This window comes from Dermacentor variabilis, chromosome 6 (assembly GCF_050947875.1).
Source record: "Dermacentor variabilis isolate Ectoservices chromosome 6, ASM5094787v1, whole genome shotgun sequence".
Taxonomy (NCBI): Eukaryota; Metazoa; Arthropoda; class Arachnida; order Ixodida; family Ixodidae; genus Dermacentor; species Dermacentor variabilis.
In genome coordinates, this window is record NC_134573.1 from 124,872,790 (window position 1) to 124,897,248 (window position 24,459).

A 24,459-nucleotide genomic window follows, 5' to 3' on the forward strand; every position below is an offset into this window, starting at 1 on the left:
ATGCGAGGGTGAGCCGCGTTCGACGGCCCACCCTCCCACGCTTTCACTCGCACATACAGCATACGGCGCGCGGCGACAATTTTATCGCCCTTGGAACTTATACGGAACCTCACGGCGACGCCGACGGCAGAAATGCGGCTCGAGATAATCGCTAAGTTCGGCAGCGACACCTAAGATTGCTTACGTGTGGGAATGCGAAAGCATTGTAGTCGTTTTGGGCAATGTTTTCGCTTGGGTATATTCATCCATATGTCGTCATGCACACTGTAAACTTGCACAGCATTCCTTTTTGTGTTCCCTTGCTTCGTCTTCTGCGGTCTGCCTCCGTGGGCGCCCACGTTTCACAGATGCCGCTGAGGTGGACGCTTCGGAGTGCACCCCACTAGACACAGCACCAATAAAATGCAAAGAGCAAGTGACGCGAGAGAGGCAGTGACGGAGGCGGACACGTGCGTGTGCAATGACGCACGTACGACGAGCAACTTTAGCCAAACCATAGCAGCGGAGCTATAGCGCCGGGGAAGCGTGTTTATCTCGCACCCCGGAGACCCTGGTGCGATTCCCACCCAGACTGAAATGTACCAAATTTTCTTTTCAATTCCATTAATTGACTTTGTTTACGGAAACCCGTCAAACAAATTTGACATCAATCCGACCATTTTTGTCGTGTTCTTACTCTTCGCGTCGTCGCCCATTTTTAGTACCCTCTTTCGGCCACGCCGACCACGACAACGCCAGATTTTCGCGTAATGTGGATTTTAATCCTTCCGCAGTAAAATTAAGTAGCTAAGAAACGTGGCATACCAACCTACTTCTCTGTTATATGTGCGCAACGCAGCGTAAAAGCTATTCAGGAAGCAATCAATGTTAGCACCCAAATCTGCCTAAACCACACCTTTTAGTGCCGATTATAGGCGCCTGAAACAGCATTTTAATACCTAAAAATCCCATCTCGAGTAATTAGCTTGTCATGACTTCCTAATAAACGCATTTTGGACTATATTTTATGTAATTGTAACGTTGGTCTGCCATGTCTTATCGCGATAGCCACGTAGGCCCTCCATGTATCGCAAATACATTACTGAATTCATTGAATTTCTCAAAATAAAATTCCTTAGAAAATCATAATGTGGGACTTGCAGACAACATACAGACATTACAGCGTCGGATTGTAATTTGAATAAACAGGAAAACACTATCGTTACGCGGAGGCCCAAACACAAACCCCTTTTAACGCGATAGCGTTTTCCAGCTGCTGTTTGAGGTCTGTCTTAGTAGGAGCGGTGCGGCCCGCTCGGTTCCTTGCAACACCATCAAAAAAGAGAACCACAAAGCTCGCCATCGTGCATCGTGTTTGGCGCCAACGTTTCCCGGTAAAGATTTCGATTCCATAACCTGCAGTTGCCGGGAAGCGTGAGAAGTAGTCAGGGATATTTCTGTGCTATTGCGTTCCACTCATAAAAGCGAAGCGTAAGCGAACTCTAAATTTGTACAGCGAAGCTCGAGATGGCTAGCCGATTCGTCCATCTGTCGGTCGCCTGTACGCCGAAAACTCCTCCTGCGCCGCCCCATGCGCGAAAAAGAAAAGAGAGAAAGAGAGGCGCGCGATGAGCCAGCACCACCTAGATAGCACAAGTCTTGTTTACTCCGATCCATGACGTCACGCTACCTGACCAGAAATTTCCATTGACGAGGCTGGCGTAATGAAAGCGGTGACGTCAAAATCACTGTTGCCTACTCAGGAGCATTCTCATCAGATTCTATAGCAGTCAGGTCAGGTAACATGACGTGATGGATCGGAGTGAAAAGGCCTTGAGCTATCTAGCTGGTGTTGGATAAGCTGCGCCAGTAGTGACTTCATTGTTCTCCATCGCAGCCGAGCGCGCGCGCAGCACTTTCTCTCCGGCCCCAAAAGTGGTAGGCCACGCGTCATACGTACACCTGAGGAGCAGGCAGCTTTCGATCAGCAACGCCGCGAACAGAACCGGGAACGAGCTCGTCTACGCCGTGCCGATGCTGCAGCCCGGGCACAAGAACAGGCTCGTGCAGCCGAGCGCAAGCAGCAACTGCGGGCCGAGGATCTGCCAGCCTACAAAGCCGTGGTTTAATGAAATGACGGGATTAACCCAGTGATAAACACCAGGGCCGTACGTGACAGCATCACTGGTCAACAATCTGTACGGAGAGCTTGGGCGGTGATTTTTTTTTCATCGAACTGCATCATCGTAATCAAGTAGCTAGGCGATGTTCATGCGTTCTATGTTATAATTCTACACGTGTATGTGACTCGGTCGTAGGGAGCAGACTTCTTGGAGCGAAAATTCCCCGTAGCATGCTATACTCTCGACCCCGCCTTGTCTGCAAATCACTATAGACCTTTGCACCGAGGCTTCCACGGGCGCCACCATATTTGGACTACTGGCGCCGCCTAGCGTCTGCTTGGCGGCGACGCCATACTGGACTATCGTTGCTCATCCTCAGCCGGCTCAGCGCTGCTGTTGCTATCAACAAACAGATCTAAAAACGTTGGTTGCTATCTACATCTGTGTATCTCCGTATCTTCGGCCTTCACAGAGTCGTCTTGCCACTTTCGTGCTATTCTCACCAGTGTCGAGAGGCATCGGCTACGCATCGAGACGGAAACTTTCCTGCTGGCGGCGGCCGTACGACTGCACGCGACTGCCGGATGGCGCCGGGAAGCGTCAGCTCAGCGCTGCAGCTGCTTTCACCCATGATTCTCTATATCTTAAGTCTCCTCAGCGTCGTTTTGTACCTTTAGTGCAAGTATTACCAGTATTGAGAGGTGTCGCTTTACGCATTACGGCGAATTCTTTCCTGTTTTGAGCGCCCATGGCTGCGAATCAGTCCGTGCGATTGCGGAATGGCGTCGACGTCAGCCACTGTCGGCTTGCCGCCGTGAGCCGACATCGCATCAAACGGGCTCCTTCCCCGGCTTGCTCCTGTGGCCACGACGATGAGGATCCATCTACTCCTCGAATGCCCCATATACGAGATACAAAGACAGCAGCTAGAACAAGAGCTACACTTCATCGATCCTCACCGGCCTTTCTCACTCGCAAAATTGCTGGGCCCATGGCCATCGAAAATAGCACAGCGAAAAGCATTGAACGCAATTGAACATTTTATGCAGACACAAGCGTCCTCAACAAATACTAGGCATTGCATTCAATAATCACACGATGTCACTAAAACATTCTTCTATTATTTGTAATTATTAGTGCTTGTATATTACGTTTTATACATTTTTTGTTGTTGTGCATGAATTATTTTAACACTGTAATTCTTCATCTGTTTATAAGCTCATCGAAGTCTACATCATGGCCGTTTGTGTGTGTTTATGACTGTTTACCACTTCATTGTGGTGCAAATTGCAATTGACTTTTACATTGTGATGTTCATAGGCGTATAGGACTGTGCTTGTGACTTTCTCAGCCTATGGAGTGATTTTTTTCATAATTTTTTTCCATTTCTCTACATTATTTTTTTTTATATTGTTGTTTCTGCTATGAGAAAAGAAGTAGCCGTCACCATTGTAAGGTGACTACGTCTCTTTCTTTTATTTTCATTTCAATAAAAAAAAGACCCAACAAGGCCAAAACTTAATTGACCTTGTTGGTTCATATTTTCATATCTATATCCCATCTAAACATTAGGGGCTGACGATGGAGACACACACAGCGCATCTTACCTACCTCGCGTATCCGAGCTGAAGCATCGGCTCTGGATTCGCAGATCTCCGCTTCCCGTCGATAAAATGAATCGAGCAGACGCGCGACGACTCCGCAGGGAGAAATCCCTTACGATTTACAGAGCTAATCCAGCGATGCTTCAGTACCGCGTCGCAAGGGAACCGATACAACAGGCACATGATGCAGCCGCAGTCCTCTTGCAGAACATTGTGCGTGCTGCACTGCACTTTTCTTGCTGCACTGTGTTTCTTCTGGTTGTTCGAACAACCGTACACAGCGCAGTGCTGCCCGGACGTTCGCATAGCCTGTGCGGATAAGCATAAAATCGCGAAAACGTCGTGCAGCCAATGCGGGAACTGCGCGCGTGACAGTCCAGCAAGAGATGGCAACTATGAGGCGCTAGCTACTCTCGCTACCGGGGGCCTGATATCCGTTTCCCACGCTCTGGTTCGAGGCTTCCGGTGCAAAAGTCTACACTTACCCTAAATAAGGAGGTCTCCTCGTACCGAATGGCCAGGGTGTAGAATTCCCCCTCCCGAACGGGCTGCAACCCCATCGGAGCACTGAAGTCGCCGCTGGTGTCATTGCCGCTGGTGGCTATTTCGCCTTTAGAGTTTACCCATATTCTGATAAACCAACGAGAGGAGTCGACGGATTCCCATGTCAGCTTAAGTTCCGTCTCGGTCCCCCTGAAATCGCACCAGAAACAAATTTGGTGTTTCAAATGTCGATCACGGAAACAAAGAGAAATCGTACCCCATTTGATAGACAACAGGCAACGCTGTGCGAAAGCTAGATAAACGTTTGTTCACATCCACGACCAAAAAGTATTGCTTCATCATATATCAAAGAAAAGATAAGATAAAATGAGAAAGTAACAGCCATCATCATAGCTCAGTTTGAGCAATGCGCGCGTAATGCGGAGGGTGTGGGTTCGGTTCCCACTGACCGCCCACTATTATTTCCTAATAGCTTCTAATTCCTACATTAAAGGGACAAATCATGTGCCCCCGTGGTTTCCTCGGCTTCATTATCTGTTGACTTAATATAATTATGACTCGCCAAAAAAAAAAAAAAAAAAAGACGGGCCCCTCGTTTTTCCTTTTCGTCCAAAGATATGGTTGTGCGTCGCGCGATTCGATGTAACGCAAGGTTTCGCACTTTTGCGTCGCGAAATGCGAACGTATTTATTACGCGAAAAGAGTCGGCAGATCTGAAGTTATTTATCACCAAACGAGCTTATTGACGCGTTTCTGTCACCGGGAGCCACAGCGCACTGCTCGCTGCTCGCGACCACGACATGGCACACCGCATACTAGTAGTCAAACGTGTCCAAATAATGCGTTAGTTAGCATAACCTTGCGACAGCAAGACTTAGTTGTAATGTACTCATGAAGTAATTATGCCGCAGAAGGCGTCGCATATCAAAAACTGCGCCGATAAACGCGCAGAGTCTGACAGGGTGTTTCGCGTAACTTGCGACAAGGATTTTAAGTAACAGTGGTTAGCCGCAGCTGAATGAAACAAACTGCATATGCTTTGCCATCGTGCGGCGCTCCTTAGAGTGCATTTTATATTCCGTTTAATTAGTTACCCAACTAAGATGAATTATGCAAATTTTTTAATGTTCACTTTAGGGCCGAGTGCATTTGAGGGTATTGTAGAGGGTGTTCACAAACGGACCGATCCAATTTTTTTCTGGCAACCTACGTTCTGCGGGGCGATTTTCTTGGGCGTTTAAAGAGAGCCCGCGAAGTGTGGAATAAAGCCACGTGACTGCGCTCGTTCGCTATGGTATTGCAGCGCTCTCAATCGCGGTTCGTGGGAGAGAACCCTACGCGTGCATCGTGGCGAAGTGAGCGGTGTAGCTCTGGACATCGGCTTCACAGTGCGTCGGCATCTTTGGCGGTGGCGCACGAAAAGGAAGCTCGTCGTCCCTGATAAGCGATGGACTCGACGCGCGGTTGAGAGCGCTGCAATACGATAGCACACGAGCTCAGTCACGTGGTTTTATTTCACGCATTTTGCCACACACACAAAAAAAAATGGGTCGGTGGTTTCTGAACCCCCTCTAAAACACATCGAAACGCACTTGGACGTAAAGTGAATATTTAAAAATTACATAATACGGTTGCCGGTCCACTGCTGGTTTTTCATGCGTTTCTTCTCTGGTTTCTTTCTGCTGCTGGTTTCTTCTTCTTTTTTTTTTGGCATATGATTTGATTCACCAAACCGAACCTTACGCACAAGTTTACATCGCCTGCATGAATTAGGCGGAAGGAAAAGCTATTCTTCCCCCGTTTCCAAACGAAATAAGGCACTTGGAAACGTCCCGTCAAACATGCATGATAGTCAGGGGATTACATTTCCCAGCCCAACGTTAGACAAACTGTGAAAAAAAAATGAAGGCGATTTCCCGCGATGTAGGAATCAACGTAATGCCAAGTATTTTGCTGGTAGCTGGCTACCATACCGTTTAGGATTACGCGCGATTACGATTACGAGCTACCTCGGTGGACCGACGCATTTATGTAAGACGAACAGCTATATGTCTGACGCTAGCGTGCGCGTGCTAAGAGGAGCAAGACAACGGTGACGATGTTCCTGTGACGCCGAGGCCGTAATTTCTACTCTGGCCGCTCGACGCGAGCTTATACGACATATGCCGAGTGTGGTGTTCTACGTAGTATGCTGGACTAGCGTGGGTGAGAGAAACGCGGATTGTGACGTCATCAGCGACGACGTGTTATACAATCGTAAGTACCTATGACTATATGTCATACCTTTGCACACCGGCGATGAGACGCTAAAGCCTGTTCGGCCTGGGCCGATCATAAAGGCTGCAGACGTCACGCGTACAGTTTCTATGTAGCGCCAGCTGCTACGAGGTAAGTGCTGGAGAATCTGGGCCGATCCTGGAGACATGCGCTGCAGTCTAACCCGGTCACTCAAAGTGCGAGCTGTCGCGAGAATCTAACTACCTACCGCATAGTGCCTGGAACGAGGCAAAGAAATAATAAAAAAACATCTGGTGCAATATACGAGCATGAGGCATATAGTGTTTGATCATCAGTCCTCTCCCACCACTTTGATCATTCTTGTGCTGATTATCCGGGTAATTAGGGATGACATACAGGACAAGTATCTCACTTTTTTTTTTAATTCAAGGCGTCACATTCTATGGTAAATATTCACCGACGATTGCGATACTCCCTAATGGAAAATTTGAGCGCAGCTATATACGTGTTTTCATTTCGCGATATATTGAGGCAAGGCATTCGAGAGATACATGTAGCAGAGTCGGCAATCATCGAAAATCTTATATGCGGGTCAAGCGCGACGGCTTTTATAGATGACTCGTCGAAGGTTCCAGCGTAATCTCTCGTGCCGCCTGGCTTCCAGAAAGTACTACACAATTCGCGTCGCGCATACGATAAGGTTGCAAAACAATCGCAAACCATCACATTTGAAACAAGCGCGAAGGAGACTAAACCAATCAAACCAAACAAGCGCGAGCGAGAGCTGACGCGAGGAGACGAAAATACGAAACGAGCGGTCCGGCTGAGGCCAGATACGAGTACGGATCGAGCGGTCGGGCGTGTCCGCATGACACCAGTTTTCTGCGCGCACGTCACTGAAGGGGCTGCTCTCGTTGGTGTCCGCCATTCGCGGCTCGCGTCTTTCATCTGCCGCTCTGCGTTCACTCTTTTACCTTTCGCTGCGCTCGTTCGCTCGGTTACGCCGCCGACGCTCGCCGCAGGAACGGTTGCCCAAGAGCTGAGCTCTCAATCTGTTAATGCGCCCAGAACAACTCCATTAGGTCATTTGCATCACCGCTATTGGCTTGAGTAACTACAATTTCTTTTTCCGCAATTAACTAGCAGCGAGCACAACATGAAAAGTTTTGTGCGATCGTGCGCCTGCGTCCCGCGAAACCAGCGGTCTCATCAGTGATTTGAATGGACTGACTACGCCCAGTGCCCGATTTGGCAACCTTCCGGAAGGGGCAAGCTCTCCGTGTTGGCTTCCGCTGATCGCAAGCTGCGTGTTCCGCGTGGCAATCGACCGACCGAGTTACTGATTCAGGTAATGAGCGGAGATAGCACGCACAGTCACACACTTGTGCCCATCGCCGTTATTTGTGCAGCATTTGATTAAGCGATTCACTAAAGCTTCGCTTCTCACAGATTCCAACGTGTGCGCTGAAGACGAATGTTTCTTTTTCTCTATATTGAAGACTTGCAGAGTTCACTAACTAATCTTGACTAGCTTGACACTGAAGGGAATTCGAAAAAAGAAAGGAGAAAGGACTTTGCATTGTGCTTGATAGTGTGACCGACAACATGCTTTTAGTCGTGTCCTCGATCTTGGCGCTCGCCATTAATAAACACATCCAGATTCTGGCACCTTCGGGCGAGTAGGCTCTGAGGTTACAGCCCCAGTCTCGTGACGTGCCCGGGCAAAAGAAGAGTATTCAAAACGTCTACTCACAACGCATGGGCGTAGAAAAACACCCTGAACGTCCATCCATCGTACAAGGGCTCCCTTAGCGTTCCGGTTAAGTATTCTGACGGTGTGGCGAGCTTCCGGCCATACTAGAGGGAGAGAGCGAATGAGAAATAACACAGGTGTTCACTGATATACAGGGCGTTCCAGCCATCTATAGCCAAGGTTAAAAAAAAAAGGAAACCTCCTATATACCGCGCTGCATCTTATACTGTGAACTCCTGAAATAGAGCGATATAGCTTTTTGAAAACACTTACTCCTTTGTTGGCCTACAGTTTATTTTCTTTTTTTTTTCTTTCTATGGGGGGGGGGGGGAGGGACATGTGTAGATGGAACCAACGATGAAAGAGGGGAAAAACAACTTATCGCTTAGCTTCGAAATGCCACATGAAAAACACGATATATATATATATATATATATATATATATATATATATATATATGAACGAGAAGAAAGGGGGTTTAACCGAGGGGCCCGATTGTTATTAGTCATATCATAAGAAGCCAACAAACACTGAGACCAAGGACAGCATAGGGGAAATTACTTCTGCTTAACAAATGAAATAAAACGATAAATTATTGGAAATGAAAGTGGAGGAAAAAACAACTTGCCGCAGGTGGGAACCGAACCCACAACCTTCCCATTTCGCGTGCGATGCTCTACCAATTGAGCTGCCGCGGCGGCGCCGTTTGTTGTTTTTTCAACCACTTTCATTTCCAATAATTTATCGTTTCTTTATTTCATTTATTAAGCACAAGTAGTTTCCCCTATGCTGTCCTTGTTGTCAGTGTTTGTTGGCTTCTTATGATACGACTATATATATATATATATATATATATATATATATATATATATATATATATATATATATATATATATATAGTTGAATAAACGAAGGTGCACACTTACGAAAATTGCATCCTTAATGTTTTTAACGTTCCGGCCATGGCCCGGCCGGAACGTTAAAAACATTAAACATGCAATTTTCGTAAGTGTGCACCTTCGTTTCTTCAACTACCTATGCACCGGACCTACATAACTCTTCATTGAATCATATATATATATATATATATATATATATATATATATATATATATATATATATATATATATATATATATATATATATATATATATATAGCCAAGGGCTCGGTACGCTGAAGACCAGGACGATATCGCGAGCGCTTTTCAGGTGTCTTGTCTTTCCCCCATTAGTCTCTCCACTCATGGCCATGAGTGAGGCTGGCTAACACTCCCGAGATAAGATCTTGTACATGTACACAAATACTCAAGCAAGTGGGCCTGATAACACCGGAGGCGCAGCTTCATCGGTATAGCATTGCACGCATAATGCTGAAGTGTTTGAGTTCGACTCCCACCAGCGGCGAGTTGTTTTATTACGACAGTAATTATACGGACCCTACAAGCGCATTGTTGTTGCAGTTGTCACCGTCGTGCAGTCCGACACCAATTTCTAGATATTCCTTTCCAATGCGTGCGATGAGACGCATTGGCTGGGCATTTATATTTCTTGGACTTAAATGATTAAAATGGCGTTTCGTTTTTTTAAAAATCCACGTGGAACAACAGTGAATTTTTATTATTGTTATTATTTGACTTGAAAACATATACGCACTTGACAGGAAAGTGAAAGCGAGGAGCAGACTCATACGCAAATTTCAATACGCGGCGTGAAGTATTTAGTTAAAGAAAAAGGCAGAACGGAAAATTTATATACATTGTGATATAAACATTTTAGCAGGGAAGAAGTTTGGGCGTGTTGGTGGGATACATTCAGGCTGGGATACATAGCGCAAATGAATGAATAGAATTTATTGATAGGAAAGACAGAGAGGTCGACCTGAGCTAGTGCGCTCTAGTCTGCTACTCTGCACTGGGGAAGAGGGAAGGGGAGTGAAAGTATTGGAATGGATGATGATGATAAGAGAAGTGGTGAGTGCTTATGTACATGAGACAGTTGCCTCGCTAGAGCCGCTCGTCGAGCTTGGTGTCCTGCAGAAACTCCAACAATACTTTTGTTGCACGCATCGAAATTGCAGTGTCAGGCCATGGGCCGAGGATAGCTTCCTCCGACAATAGTTGCCTGCCAACACTGGCTAAGAAACTGTCTAACGTCCTTCGCTCCAGCATATATGCTGGGCAGTCGCACAGTACGTGTTGCAGTGTTTCGGGCATCTGACAGTGTACACAATCAGGGCTGTTCGATTGGCCGATGAGGTGTGCGTAGCGACGGGTGAAAGCAACGCCGAGCCGAATCCTGTGTAGCAATGATGTTTTGCTCCGTGTAAGCTTCGGGGGCAAACAGAATTTACCGTCTGGGTCAATCATATGTAGACGTCTGTGAATGTTATCAGAGTGGGCTCTGTAAGCCTTTGTAAGGTCCTGCATGAGTGCCTTGATCATGGAGTTGGTGTCAGGTCGCGAGTAGGCAATCCGTACTTCATCAGAGGAAGAGGAGGCCGATCTTGCCTCACTGTCAGCGAGTTCATTACCAAAAACACCACAATGGCTAGGCACCCATTGAAAGGTGATCACGTGGCCACTTAACTCGGCACTGTGATGAAGTTCGACGATTTCCAGCACGAGCAGATAGTATGGTCCTTTGTTTAAAAAGTATTTTAGCGCCTGTAGCGCTGATTACATAGCTGAATACATAGCGCAAAAAATGACACAGGGACAAGCAGAAGACAGGGCGAGTGCTCGTCCTGTCTTCTGCTTGCCCCTGTGTAATCTTTTGCGCTATGTATCCCAGTCTGAGTGATATAAACATCCCAGAGGATAATGACGTGCTTTTCTCAAGCGGACTGCGCACAATTTTTAACGACACTTTTGTATCAGTTTTTACTAACGAACACATCACCTCATGCCATGGCCCTAATTTTTTTTTTCACTGATATACGTTTGCCATAAATAACCATCAGTGAATCTGGAATTTTCTTGCTCCTCAAGAAACTGAAAATTTCTTCTGCTTCGGATCACATTGGCCCCAACAATAAGATATTAAGTGTATATCTCCTAATGCTTGTCCCCTGTTCCGTGCCCTTTTTTTCACAATCATTAGCAACTGGTTACGGTTCTAATGACTGGAATATGGCTAAAATTATTCCTACATTAAAAATCCGGCGGTCGGCGTTCACCCCTCAACTATCCTCCCATTTCGTTAACCACTACAGTCTGTAAACGTTTAGAGCATATTGACACGTGCACTTGTTCATCCTTTGTCCTTGCACCGCATAACAACCTAAAGTTTTCCCTCAGTGCAAGGCGCACAAGCATGAACTTGGACTCACACGAATGCTCTCGTTGATTCTATCTGTTGTCTATGCTCTTGCCGAACTTCGTGTAATCAAATTGTATGCGCGACGCGAATAGTGTTTTACTTTCCGGAAGGTATGCCAGCGCCAGTGATTAAAGTGGAACCTTCGACGAGTCAAGTATAAAAAGCAGCCACGCTTGACCCGCAGATAAGATTTTGGACGATCGATAACTTTCCCTGCCACTAACATTGTGCTAAGTGTTGTTTTTCTCGGAAGAGGTTCGCCCAATAAATAGCTTAATTGGTAACGGAGTTCTTACACTGTGTCTTTCTTCACCGTCACTACAACGTGACAATTTCACAGATTGTCAGGTCATGAACTACATCGAACATAACATATCTTTAAGTACCGGCACGATTTTCTAAAAGAATATTCTTGTGACAGGCAACTCGCCGTCTTCATCCGTGACATTCATTCCTCTATTGCTGCTGGGTTTCAAGTGAATGCCATTTTTTAAACTACTGGAATGTCCTCGACCGTCTTCCACACTACCGACTTCTGTCAGAAATTGGAAGGGCTTACCATTCACCCTAATGTACTAGCATGACTAAAAAAATTCACGCAGAAACTCCTCTGGGAGTCGTCTAAGTATGCTTGATCGTTGTGCCAATTGCTCAACTCCGCGCAGCCCGGTACGTGTCATCATCAGTGTTATGAAACATGATCAGGCCAGTACAAACGACAGCGCTGTGGCGACACGAACGGGTTTGGACGGCGGCGCCAGGTGCGCTGATGACGTTCCGATCATTATAAGCCGTTGTCGCTCTTTAGGGCCTCATCCATCCGCGCCGAACCATTGACCAAACGTACTTGGGCGGCGACTTCGTATGGTAGCGCTGGGCGGGCCGCACCTTGAAAGCGATCTGCGATGACGACAAAGAGTGACTGCTGATAGCTTCGTGCGCTGTGTTCTCGCCGCTTACGTAGCGTTGAAGAGAGACATGTGGGCCCGCATCTTGAAAGCGATCTGCGAAAGTGCCAGAGTGAGGCGTGCGACGAGAGAGCTCCGTGGGCGCTGTGTTCTCGTCACTTCGTTGGGGCTTATGCGAGAGTCCACGAAGGCGAATCCGCTCGCTGCTGTGGGCGCTCTCTCGAAAGCGGTCGTCTTACGGGACGGGCGGAGGGACACTTTTATCGTTGGGTGAGAATAGAAATGCTTTCGCACTTGAGCGTTCCTGTCACCTAGCCTGCAAATCACCTCTGTTAATGACTCTAACTCATCATTCAGACACGTCACTTCTGGTGTTCCTCAGAGCAGCGTGATCGTGCCACTAATATTTCTAATCTATTAACGAACTTCTATTGTCACTGTCATCCAGAATTAGACTATTCGCTGATGATTGCGCTATATAGCGTAAGGCATCCTGCGATAGTGGCCAGCAATTGTTACATTGAGGCCTCGTCGTGATAAATGTATGGTCCTCAGCCTGGCTAAGGCTACTTGCGACCATGACTAAAACGTAGACTATGTAATTTACTAACCGTGTTTGTCGTGTGCCATCGTTTTGCCATTGAACTGGCATCAACTTACAAGTGCGTAGAACTTCATTTACAATTTGACTTCTCATGGGAGTAGCAACAGTAATACAAACCCTTGCTTCCGATAGTTGTTCTCTCGGCCGTCTTAAACGCAACATTAGACAGGCGACTAGTCACCTGCGTAATCTTGCTCACACGACCTTAATTCGACCTAAAACTTAATATACATCTGCCATTTGAGATTCACATAAACCCCGCATTATTAACCGCCTCCGAGTCCTCAGAACTGTGCTGTTCGCTTCATATACCTTAGAATACTCACGTTTCACTAGGGTAACAGTTTTAACGCATCACGCACAATTGCCAGATCATTCGCATCACCGTAAACTTGTCACTTTTCCATAACTTTATCATCACACATCTCTTCATGACGATTTCATCTAGCAACTAGCCGTTATATTTCCCCGCCCGGACCATCCTATCAAAGTAAAACATATAATATTCCACCCAAGAGATTACGCAGAATATTTCATACCGCGCACATTAAAAGGCTGGAACCTATTGCTATTGCACATCGGTACCAAAACAAACATCCCCCAGCGAATTCCAAGACCTTCATTCATGATGACGTCTAGGCAACCAGCCTTTTTTAGTTATGTTGTTTTCTATTGCTACAGTGTCGTTTTGCATAACTATATTGCTTCTCTTTATGTGTAGTTAAATTTTTTCGTACTTATTCACTGTGCTGTACTATTATTTTTGTGTTCAGGCTTTTTCCGTAGCTCGTACTTTTATAGACTCTATTCTTTGTTTACTCTTGTTAATACGTTTGATATTCGCCTGGGCTAATATGTTTATTTGTTTGCTTGCATATATACATATACGATGGTTATATTACTTTGTGTCCATTATAATACTATTTTTCTTATTTATTTCCATGTTTTCATGAATGTTGTGTATCTGCACTGTTGAACTGTCAATTAATGTTTTAATTGGAGTCATATTTACAGAACTGTTCATTTTATTTTGTATTTGTCCCTCCTATGTAACCAGAGAGCCTTTAGGGGTGATATATGTAAATTAATGAATTAATTGATATATAAAATAGGAAACTTGTTGTAAGGTCGCTCTGATTGTTCGTGTTCTTAAGTGTCACGAATCGGCCACGTGCTTTGTGTATAGAGAGGGGGTTCACTTCCCCCCATGTCAGCCGGGCGACAGTTGCTGTGTTATGTGGGGTCACAGGCACCGCGCGGTGTTGGGTGACGCGTCGCGGCAGGTGCCAAGAGGGCGAGTACCGATTCCGGGAAGTCGGCATTGTGGGCACGGTGTCGGCAGTCCGCCGACGGTCACACGAGTCCACACAGACCAGCCTTGAAAGGGACCGCTGTACAAGGTATTGTGGGTCTGGCCCCCGAGTGCCTGACTAATTGGAGGCGCCGCCGAGGTTAAGAAGGGCTTAGCAACTCTGACCCCGTGCCGCATGCAGTGAGCATGGACCTGATCTTCTACGCGTCCGGAACGCAATCGCCAGCCTTGTTGTTGGGTGCGACTGCCTGTGTGGTGTCGAAGGCCAGCTTACAGTGCACGCTGTAGGAATGTGGTGCACACGTAAAGAGTGCATTCGGACGACGGCGTCTTGGAAACACGCACTCGGAGAACTTTATCTTGTAGACAATAAGTTTGAAGGACAAGGAGGGCCATCAGTCTCCCACGCGGACAAACTTTGAGTACGGCCGCACTACGTGGTATCGATGCCCCTGCTTCCGAGACAGTTGCGGCCCAGAGACGCCCTTGGGATTTGAGGCGGTCTAGCGATAACTCGTTCGGGCCTGGCGTGTTTTGCTGAGCCCGTCACTAACTACGAAGAGATGAGAGGGCATCGGAGTTTTAGGGAAGAAGGAAAAGAGCTTTGTTTTCCAATATGCTTATTTTTCAGAGTAAGCCCATCCCTGTGGGTTGTGGCTTAACAAACGGTTGACTCTGATTGGCAACTGAACCTGTGGGACGGGCCAACGGCCCTACCGCCTTTTTTTTTCTTTGTGTAATTGGGCTATAAAAATCGGGACGACATGCTGTTCCTCAGACTTGGCTGAAATCAGGATTACTGATAGATCAGTGAGGCTCCGTACTATGTACGTTAAAACGAGTCTGGGCTCTAACAGTCAGTGAGACAGTCGAAGAGTGAGACTTTGTTTCTCAGTTGTTCAAGTTTGTAATGTATTTGTTTTACCTGCCATGTATATAGAAAAGTTTACGTATAAATATTTCTTGTACATCTGATCTCATCGTTTCCTGCCTGCGTTTGATCAACAACTGCCGATCATCGTCCGAGAAGCTTCAAGTTCCAACGGTGAAGCGAGGACGGAGAACGAACGAAACTTTACTCTTGTTATTTAGTGATTATGCATTTCGATTTATTCTGCAAGCAATGTCCGCCTTTTCGAACAATCCAGTTCAAGAATAAGAAATGCAGTGTCTGCCACAGGCTATGTTTTCTTTTGTAATTATATTATATACGTGGGTTGTAGTGCTCTACTGAGACGAGCCTAAAGAAATTGAGGGCAGGAAAAGACATAGAGGCGCTTATGGGTTATTTAAGATCTGTGGGAACATGTGAGTTGATCTAGTATCATCAAGTTTGGATGTTATTGAACCAGGTGAAGCGATACTTACAGGGTAGTAGAGGTGGTATCCATTGCTTCCCAGCACTTTTAGCCGGTAGCTCAACATGTTCTCCGGCATCCCTTGGTGCGGATCAAAGGTCATTGTGGGGTTTCAGTGAGCTGCAATTATTTATCCGCTAAAGAAGAAAATAACAATAAAGGAATATCAGGGTCTTCATGTCGCAGAAAAAAAAAAAATGACGCGTGTATTTCGCGTTTAGACGTTATAACCTGCGATTACAATTGTCATCGTGCCCCTGCAAGCTGAAGTAACATTATTTAATTATTTAACAATTAATTAAAATTAATTAATTTATTAATTAATAGTTTTTCATATATAGCATGCCGTATTTGTAAGACCTTTGTAAGATTTGTATATGTAAGACCTATATTTCTATTTCTATATATATATATATATATATATATATATATATATATATATATATATATATATATATTGTCTTCTCGCACAGCTCACCAGCCCAGACAGCCACTCAAACTCTTCTACGGTACCTGAAGGCGATACACTTGAGCGCTAGACTTTAGATAGGCTTCACCTGGCTTAGTGCATGCGAAAGTGTGATCAAGACTCATGCCTTCCCTCTCTCTTTCTTTCTTTATTTCACTCCACCGTCCCCCTCCCCACGTGTCATCATCATCATCATCAGCCTGGTTACGCCCACTGCAGGGCAAAGGCCTCTCCCATACTTCTCCAACTACCCCGGTCACGTACTAATTGTGGCCATGTTGTCCCTGCAAACTTCTTAATCTCATCCGCCTACCTAACTTTCTGCCGCCCTCTGCTACGCTTCCCTTCCCTTGGAATCCATTCCGTAACTCTTAATGACCATCGGTTATCTTCCCTCCTCATTACGTGTCCTGCCAATGCCCCATTTATTTTTCTTGATTTCAACTAAGATATCATTAACTCGCGTTTGTTCCCTCACCCAATCTGCTCTTTTCTTATCGCTTAACGTTACACCTATCATTCTTCTTTCCATAGCTCGTTGCGTCGTCCTCAATTTAAGTAGAACCCTTTTCGTAAGCATCCAGGCTTCTGCCCCGTACGTGAGTACTGGTAAGACACAGCTGTTATAAACTTTCCTCTTGAGGGATAATGGCAATCTGCCGTTCATGATCTGAGAATGCCTGCCAAACGCACCCCAGCCCATTCTTATTCTTCTGATTATTTAAGTCTCATGATCCGGATCCGCAGTCACTATCTGTCCTAAGTAAATGTATTCCCTTACCACTTCCAGCGCCTCACTACCTATCGTAAACTGCTGTTCTCTTCCGAGACTGTTAAACATTAGTTTTCTGCGGATTAATTTTTAGACCCACCCTTCGGCTTTGCCTCTCCAGGTCAGTGAGCATGCATTGCAGTTGGTCCCCTGAGTTACTAAGCAAGGCAATACCATCAGCGAATCGCAAGTTACTAAGGTATTCTCCATTAACTCTTATCCCCAATTCTTCCCAATCCAGGCCTCGAATACCTCGTGTAAGCACGCTGTGAATAGCATTGGAGAGATCGTATCTCCCTGTCTGACGCCTTTCTTTATTGGGATGTTGTTGTTTTCTTTATGGAGGACTACAGTGGCTGTGGAGCCGCTATAGATATCTTTCAGTATTTTTACATACGGCTCGCCTACACCCTGATTCTGCAGTACCTCCATGACTGCTGTTACGACTTTGAGTGGTCCCGTAGCGCTCGTCACCCGTTTCGTGACAGAGCGTTGGTAGCGAAGACTCCGAGTCAGGCGTCGGTGAGAATAACGAAAGGGACTTTATACACTATTTACAGGGCATTATACAGGACAAGATCGGATCGGCACGGGGGCCGAGAGCTAACAGCAAACGCGACTGTTCCCGCTCGGCGACGTCCGTTGAGACTCCAACGCGTGACACATTTCACTCCACTCGAGAGCTGCACTGGGCTCCCGGTGGGTCGGTGGATCCGGTTTTCCAGGCGGCGGCGTCGGGACTTATAAAGCCCCGAGAAACGATTGTTACTCAAACGGCCCAATACAAAGCCAGCACTCGACGGTCGTCCGAGAGGTCAAACCAACGACCGCGCTGGCCACCCGCTTCCAAGTTGCCGTGCGCGGTGACCTCCAGGAAAAAGGAAATACGGCGCCGGGCTGTCTAGAACTTTGTTGCACGTTTGGACATGTCGCTTGCCGATGCTTCTCCGGGGACACCGCTGCCTGACAGCTCAGCACCTTGACTTGTCAAGGGAGAATTAGGGCGCGGTGCCTTTCGGCGCAGCCCCGGGTTTGTCCAAAGGGCGTTCGCAAGATAAATTCTGCATCTTGTAGACTCGGAATCCGGGCTGGTGGTAATGGCACAACACTGCTGAGGTTTCGACTGAATCAAACGCTTTCTCGTAATAGTTTGATTCAGTCGAAACCTCCCCACGTGTAGCGGATAGCAAACTGGACAACGGCTAGTTGAGGTCGCCACCTCTCTCTCTCTCTCTCTCTCTCTCTCTCTCTCTCTCTCTCTCGCTCGCTCGCTCGCTTCATAAAATCTGCGTAGTTTCCCATAGTATTGTCCTTTGCATGAAATGGTAAATGCATTGCATTTTCTGGTTATGCCATGTATACTCAAACCTTGCGGTGGCGTTGGCAGTGCTTCGCACGTCTCAGATTTCGTTCGAAGTGAATATGCCTCACAAACTTACCGGCTGCAATTCGCAAACTATAATATGTGCCGTAAAATAATAGGTCCAAAGCGAAATTAGTGAAATTGTGTGATTAGTGGGCCGTTCATTTCGACTAATACAAATAGTTTCCAGCTATTCGAGCAGTCCAGTTAAATGAATTAATTATGCCATCCGCCACAGACAATCTTTTTAAAATTTGTATAGTCTAAAAAATACATATACACCTGGCATAGCAGTAAGCCGTATAAGACCGGTTGTGTTGAAAAGGAATCAACATCGACTTGTTGCGGCACTGTCCAGGAAGGGGGCTGCTCGTGAGAGTTTACTAGGAACCACCAAACTACGAACGCATCACACAAATAGTTATAGGCATCAGCCCATGAACTACAAGTTCGCCAAGCCGCTACTGCCATTTCTACATAAAGAGGGTGACTCCACGCTTTTATTAAATACGCAGCTATGCCGCAGGGCAAACTGTCCAAGAAAGATAAAGAAGGCAAGGTGTCGAACATCCCGGTAAGACGTCCCACGTGCAAGTTCCCATCCCAGAATTACTAAGTGGGCGGTCTTTAAATTTCATGAAATGTTCGGTTGCGAAAGCGGGAAATGGCTCATCGAGCGAAAAAGCCGGCGTACGGCGTCTGTAGCAGCGAAACGGCACTTAAATTCCCATTGGCTGCGACGCCACGGCGCGAGCTCGCCTCGACGGAGCATAGTGAGCGAAAGGGCACACCTAAAGCGCCTGCTACCGCGTTATTGCGTGAGAGGAGATGGTATTGCCACGACGCCACCTCATCCTCGCACATGTTGGGGAACGATTCTTCGAGACACCTGGCAGCTCCGTCGATATAGGGATTGGTGGTCGATGTGGTGGGCGAGGCTGCTCAGCGTTCGCAGGCATGTCCCCTATGACCTCGAGACTTGGGGACCACCTTCACGTCTTCGTCGATGGATCCGTGATACCGGAGACTGGCTCATCCACAGCAGCCTGCGTTGCACCGGCCCTACGAAAGAGCAAGCTGTGCCGTCTCCCGGGGCACGCAAGTTCTACCGCAGCAGAGTTAGCAGGACTACACCTTGCTGTGGATCTACTTGCAGAGGAGCTACCAGCGACCCCGGTAGCCATCTTCTGCGACTCCAAGGCGGCGATGTTTTGCCTGCAGAACCCTGACAGGGCTAGCCTTGGAGTAGCGCTGCTCTCTTTAAGACTGACGGCCCTTCAGGACGCAGGATGCTCAGTATCTCTGCATTGGCTACCGCCACACGTGGGGATCCCGGGCAATGAAGAGGCGGACACTCTGGCAAAAAGTGCCCACCACTCAAGCTCAGCCCTGCTGTAACGGCCGCAGACTTCTCGAGGCACAGGCTGCGCCGGCACATCATCGCATGCCACCCGGACAAACGGGTATCCCTGGGCCGGCCTCCACGGCCTCTTCCACAGCACGGCCTCCTACGAAGGGATGTCTCGTTGCTGCTCCGACTGCGAGTTGGCTGCTACTGGACGGCAGCCCGCCGGCACCGCCTTGGGAAAGCCACCTCGCCAGCCTGTGCGTCCTGTGGTGAACTAGAAACTCTCGAGCACCTCCTGCTGGCCTGCCCTGCTCACCTGCAGCACCGCGGTCGACTTCTGCAAGAGTTCCACCGCCTGGGGCTCCCATGTTCACGACAGGTAGATATCCTCTTCCCCACTCGTAATCAGCTACCAGCCTTCCTAAATGTCGTCGAGTACCTCGACTCGTCGGGGGTCTCGGCGAGACTATAGGACATTTCTACAAAGACGGATGGCCTAACGGCCATCCCACTACTTCGGGCTTCCTGATCGGCCACTACTTCGCTTCCATCTCTACGTCCCTCTACCTTTCTCCCTCCTACCCTCTCTCTCTTTTAACCTCATCCCCCCCACCCTGCTGGCGCTGAGCCGTGCTCCCGCATGGGTTGCAGAAAATAGCTCCAGCCTTTTCTCCTTCCCCACAAGAACCACTTCTCTCATCCTCGCTCTCGCTCTCGGAAAGCCTTTGTTATCCGCGCGTTCCTTGTCCGTGCAAGCTCTCGCCTGCGTTCTAACTGCGCCTCGGTAAGGCCAAATCAAAACGTGCCAAGCGTCTCAATGCTCTCGTTTGCCCACGAGGAGTTCAGAACTTCAAGTGCCTCTCAGCGCCGTTAAATTGGACATTAATGCCTTCGCATTCACAACGCATAAGAAGTGCTTAGGTGACCTCGGATTTCATTTCTTCAGCATCACTAAAAATCAGTGGAAGCGTGAAAAATTATTTGCCTATTATTCATTGCAGAGCGCGCTTCTACGGCTCACCTCGTTCAAAGCAGTCGGTGAAACGTGCGCCTGTATCAGTCGTGAGTAGAATTGCGCCAAATGTCCAAGAACTTGCTGTGCTTGCTTGGCGACCTAAAAATAGGACTCTCAGATGTAATCTGCTTGACCTACGGTTACCTTGTGCACCTTAGGCGTCGCTATATTGTTGTATAGCACTTGGCGGAGCTACAAACGTACGATTGCTGCCAAAATCGGCAACTGTCAGTATGATTTTTTGCTCGTCTATGGCTCTTTCAAATGCCTCCGTTAGGCTCGGTGAAATAGTGGCCACCCACTATTTATCGCCTCGCACAAAATAGGCAGGATTCTGAGCAGTGAGAAAGTAACGCAAATGCTATGATTTACACTTCGGAAGAGATAACTTATTATAGCTATACATACGGGCTATAGGCTTCCGTGAAATACCAATTCCCGGTTTAAGTCCTTATTTTAGGTATATACGAGCCAAATTATACAGTTAAGCTTTTATTCCAGCTAGATAAAATTCTTGGGATATAGAGTACAACAGAATGCAAATACTGCGCTCTAAGATTACACAATGTTTTTCTTTCTTGATTTCTCTCTTTTGCCCTGAAGAAGGACTAAAATTTCAGATTCTGTCATGCTTTTCATAGATCTTCTCAGGTTCTTTTACTCCAGTTCCATTTATTTATTCTTTTGATGGAACTAAGTATTAACAAGTGTAAAGTATTAGATGTACGTGTCCTGGGTGGTCTCACTACCAAACCGTTAACCACCTACCCAACTGCCCTCTAAAAAAGTTCACTGTCACAAGTACATGGGTGTCCATGTAGCTACACACCTGTCATGGTCAATGCACACCAAATACATTATTGACAACGCTATCTGCGTGTAAGGCTATCTGCGCCGTAATTTTTCCAGCGCTTCATCTGAGCTGAAACATCGACTCTTATACCTCATATGTCCTACGTTGTCGGACAAGATAGCCTAATTACTTCCTTAGAACTTGTCCAATATAGCTCAGTATAACTCAGTTCGTTTCATATTTAAGTTATTGCGAGCGTTATCTCAATGAAATCTGACCTTGACCTTCCGTGGCTGTCTTTCCGGCGCAAGATTGCGCGTTCAGCCCTGTTTCACAGGCTTTATCACCATCCTACATGCACGCACACTTCTTTGCAGGACCACATAATCAATAATCGCACTGTTTTGAGCATTATCACAACGTTGGGACTGACCTATGTCATACAAAGCATTTTTCCCAGTCTTTTTACCTCGCTATCTGTACACGTACGTGCATAGATTGGAACCATCTTCCCTCTGTGTAGTAGCCATTATTGATAACACCCTCTTTCGTGAAACTTTAGCAGTCATTTTATAACTACGAACTCTAGCCTGTTTCTGTTTGTTTACGATGTACCATATTTTGTACAACTCCCCTCTATAATGCATCTGACCCTGACGGTGACAAATAAATAAAAAAATATAATTGCAACAAATTGTATCAATTGTAGCCTGTGAAAGAGATAATATTATCTCTTTCACAGGCAGGATAGCCCGCGACCACCAGCGAAGCAGGTAATAGAGGGGTGCTGTGCCCGCTGTTAGCACGGTGACTGACACACGGCCGTTGACGTGTGTCTGACAGACGACCGTGTCACAGGGCCTTGTGCACAGCACTCCTTTATTCTCACTTCTACACCCTCGCCGTTAACACAACTTCGCTCATTGCCGCACCCACCCGGCTTACCCCCTCTTCCCTTTAGAAGAACCCTACCTATATATACTGTGCCGAGGAAAGCATATGTCTCCTTGAAAAAGAGAAGTCCACTTGTCGAAACATTGGCTCCTGCTTTCACCTTGTTCTCGTTTTTCTCACCCCCAAGAAGTGGCATTAAAGGAAATAAAGTTATGTGATGTGATGTGATGTAATGCTTTGATAACAAATCATTGGAACTGATATTTTACAGCGAAGCTGTATATGGATAGGATTCCGAGCATTTTTCTTCTCCGTGAACAAAAACTACCATCACCAATGGCTCAAACCCCCGTAAGGCTCCCGTACGCAAGCAAAAAATGCAATGGCTCATAGCCCCGTAAGGCACACGCTACAAACACTCAGCAAAGTGAAGCGAACAGTGCCTAAATTTTTTATAATCACGCATACACCATACAAAACAGCATGTCTAAGACTGTCATCATCACTGGCTCATACCCCCTTGAGCAATGGCTCATACCCCCATGCACTGGTCTGAACGGATAGTATAAGACAAGGACTGTCAAGTTCACGTGATCTAATATTTCAGTGAGTCGTTTCCCGTCGTTCACATCTAGCACCATCGAGGCGCGAGGCCTCCAACGTCGCTGGCGTTGAACTCTTCGTGAAGTCATTCCCTTCACTTTTTTCGCCTCTCGGTATCGGCTCAACACGTGACCTCTGAGACTCGACGCATTGACCGGGAATCACGGAGGAAGGGAAAAGTTAGGAGAGAACATGGAGGAAGGAAAAACATAGGAGGGAGTATACCACGAGGCCATTGAAGCTAAACCCGTTGGCCCAAGACGTGATCGCACATCAAAATGCATGGTTGGTTTCAGTGTTCCCGCTCAGCAGGCAGAGCCACAGCAGGGCAGCTGAACAAACTCGCACCCAATAAAAACTACGGGCATAGCTACTGGGAACCAACGTCTCAGCAAATCTCTATTCTTCCTCCGTGATCTCGACGCAAGAGGTCACGTGTTCGGTCACCGCTGTGGCTTCACGGAGTATTCGCTTGTCAAGGCTGGCTGCGTTACGTAATGCTCCCTCCTATATTTTAGCCTTCCTCCATGGGAAAGAGCATTGCGTCACGCAGCCAGCCTCGGCAAGCGAACGTTCCACGACGTCAGTCCCGTTGCTCAGTGTCAGCCCAACAAGTGACCTCTTGCGTCGAGATAACTGAGCAAGAGTCGATGTTTGCCCACATGAAGAAACTTTTTCCTTCCTCCATGCGAATGGGTATCGAAAACAATCAACCGGGAGTACTAAAGCCTACCACGCGCTCTGACGTATCATCCATGCTTTGACGTTTTCACCACGTGTTGGGACGCCACTCTTGGCTTCAATCGCGTTACTCCCTCCTTTTTCCCGCCTCCATGTCGGGAATGTTTGGGTTCCCGGTAGTTTTTATTCGATGCGCACTTGTTCGGCTGCCCTACCGCGGCCCTGCGTGCAGATCGGGAACACTAAAATCTATATCGTGTGCTCTGATATGAATATCATGCGTTAGGCTGACTCCGTTGGCTTCATTTACATCGCGAAATGCTCCCTCTTGGTTGTTTTTCTTCCTCTATGGTGTCACCACTAGTTTTCTTTTCGACTGTTTGCTTTTTTTTTCGCCCTTACTGTGTGTATAGATTTCATCTCTTAAGAAAGGCTTCCAGCCGAATGCACTGTCGAAAACGACAGAAGGAACAACGACACACCGCTGGTCCAGCAACTGGGTAGATAATTCAGTTGCTAGGCCAGCGGAGTGTCGTCGTTCCTTCGGGCCTGGTCAGTGCTTTCAGCTGGAAAACTTTTTAGAGCTCAGCTCTTAGGCGCCCGTTCCTGCGGCGAGTGTCGGCGTCGTCGGCGGCGTAACTGAGCGAACTGGCACAGCGAAAGAGCAAACGCGGCGCTTAGCGGGAGATGAAAGAAGCGGCGAGAGCGAGGAGGCACGAGGAAGAAAGCGGAGAGGAGGATGCAGCGGAACCAAGGGGCGGAAAGCGGAGAAGGGTATGGTGAAAGCGTGAGAAGCGGAGTGCGGCGACGATGGCTACGA

The 24,459-nt window shown here is 47.2% G+C and overlaps 1 protein-coding gene across 1 annotated transcript in view; it reads right to left on the minus strand.

Moving 5' to 3' along the window:
• The window catches only part of LOC142584353 (uncharacterized), a 68,047-nt gene extending 47,245 nt beyond the window's left edge, over window positions 1-20,802 (minus strand). Inside the window, exons 1-4 of the mRNA XM_075694507.1 lie at window positions 20,675-20,802; window positions 15,712-15,838; window positions 8,202-8,305; window positions 4,192-4,399 (exon numbers count right to left, since the gene is read on the minus strand). Of these exons, the coding sequence (XP_075550622.1) occupies window positions 4,192-4,399; window positions 8,202-8,305; window positions 15,712-15,804 (405 nt within the window). The 5' untranslated portion in view covers window positions 15,805-15,838; window positions 20,675-20,802. The remainder of the gene's footprint in view (window positions 1-4,191; window positions 4,400-8,201; window positions 8,306-15,711; window positions 15,839-20,674) is intronic.
• Between the last annotated feature and the right edge of the window lie 3,657 nt (window positions 20,803-24,459).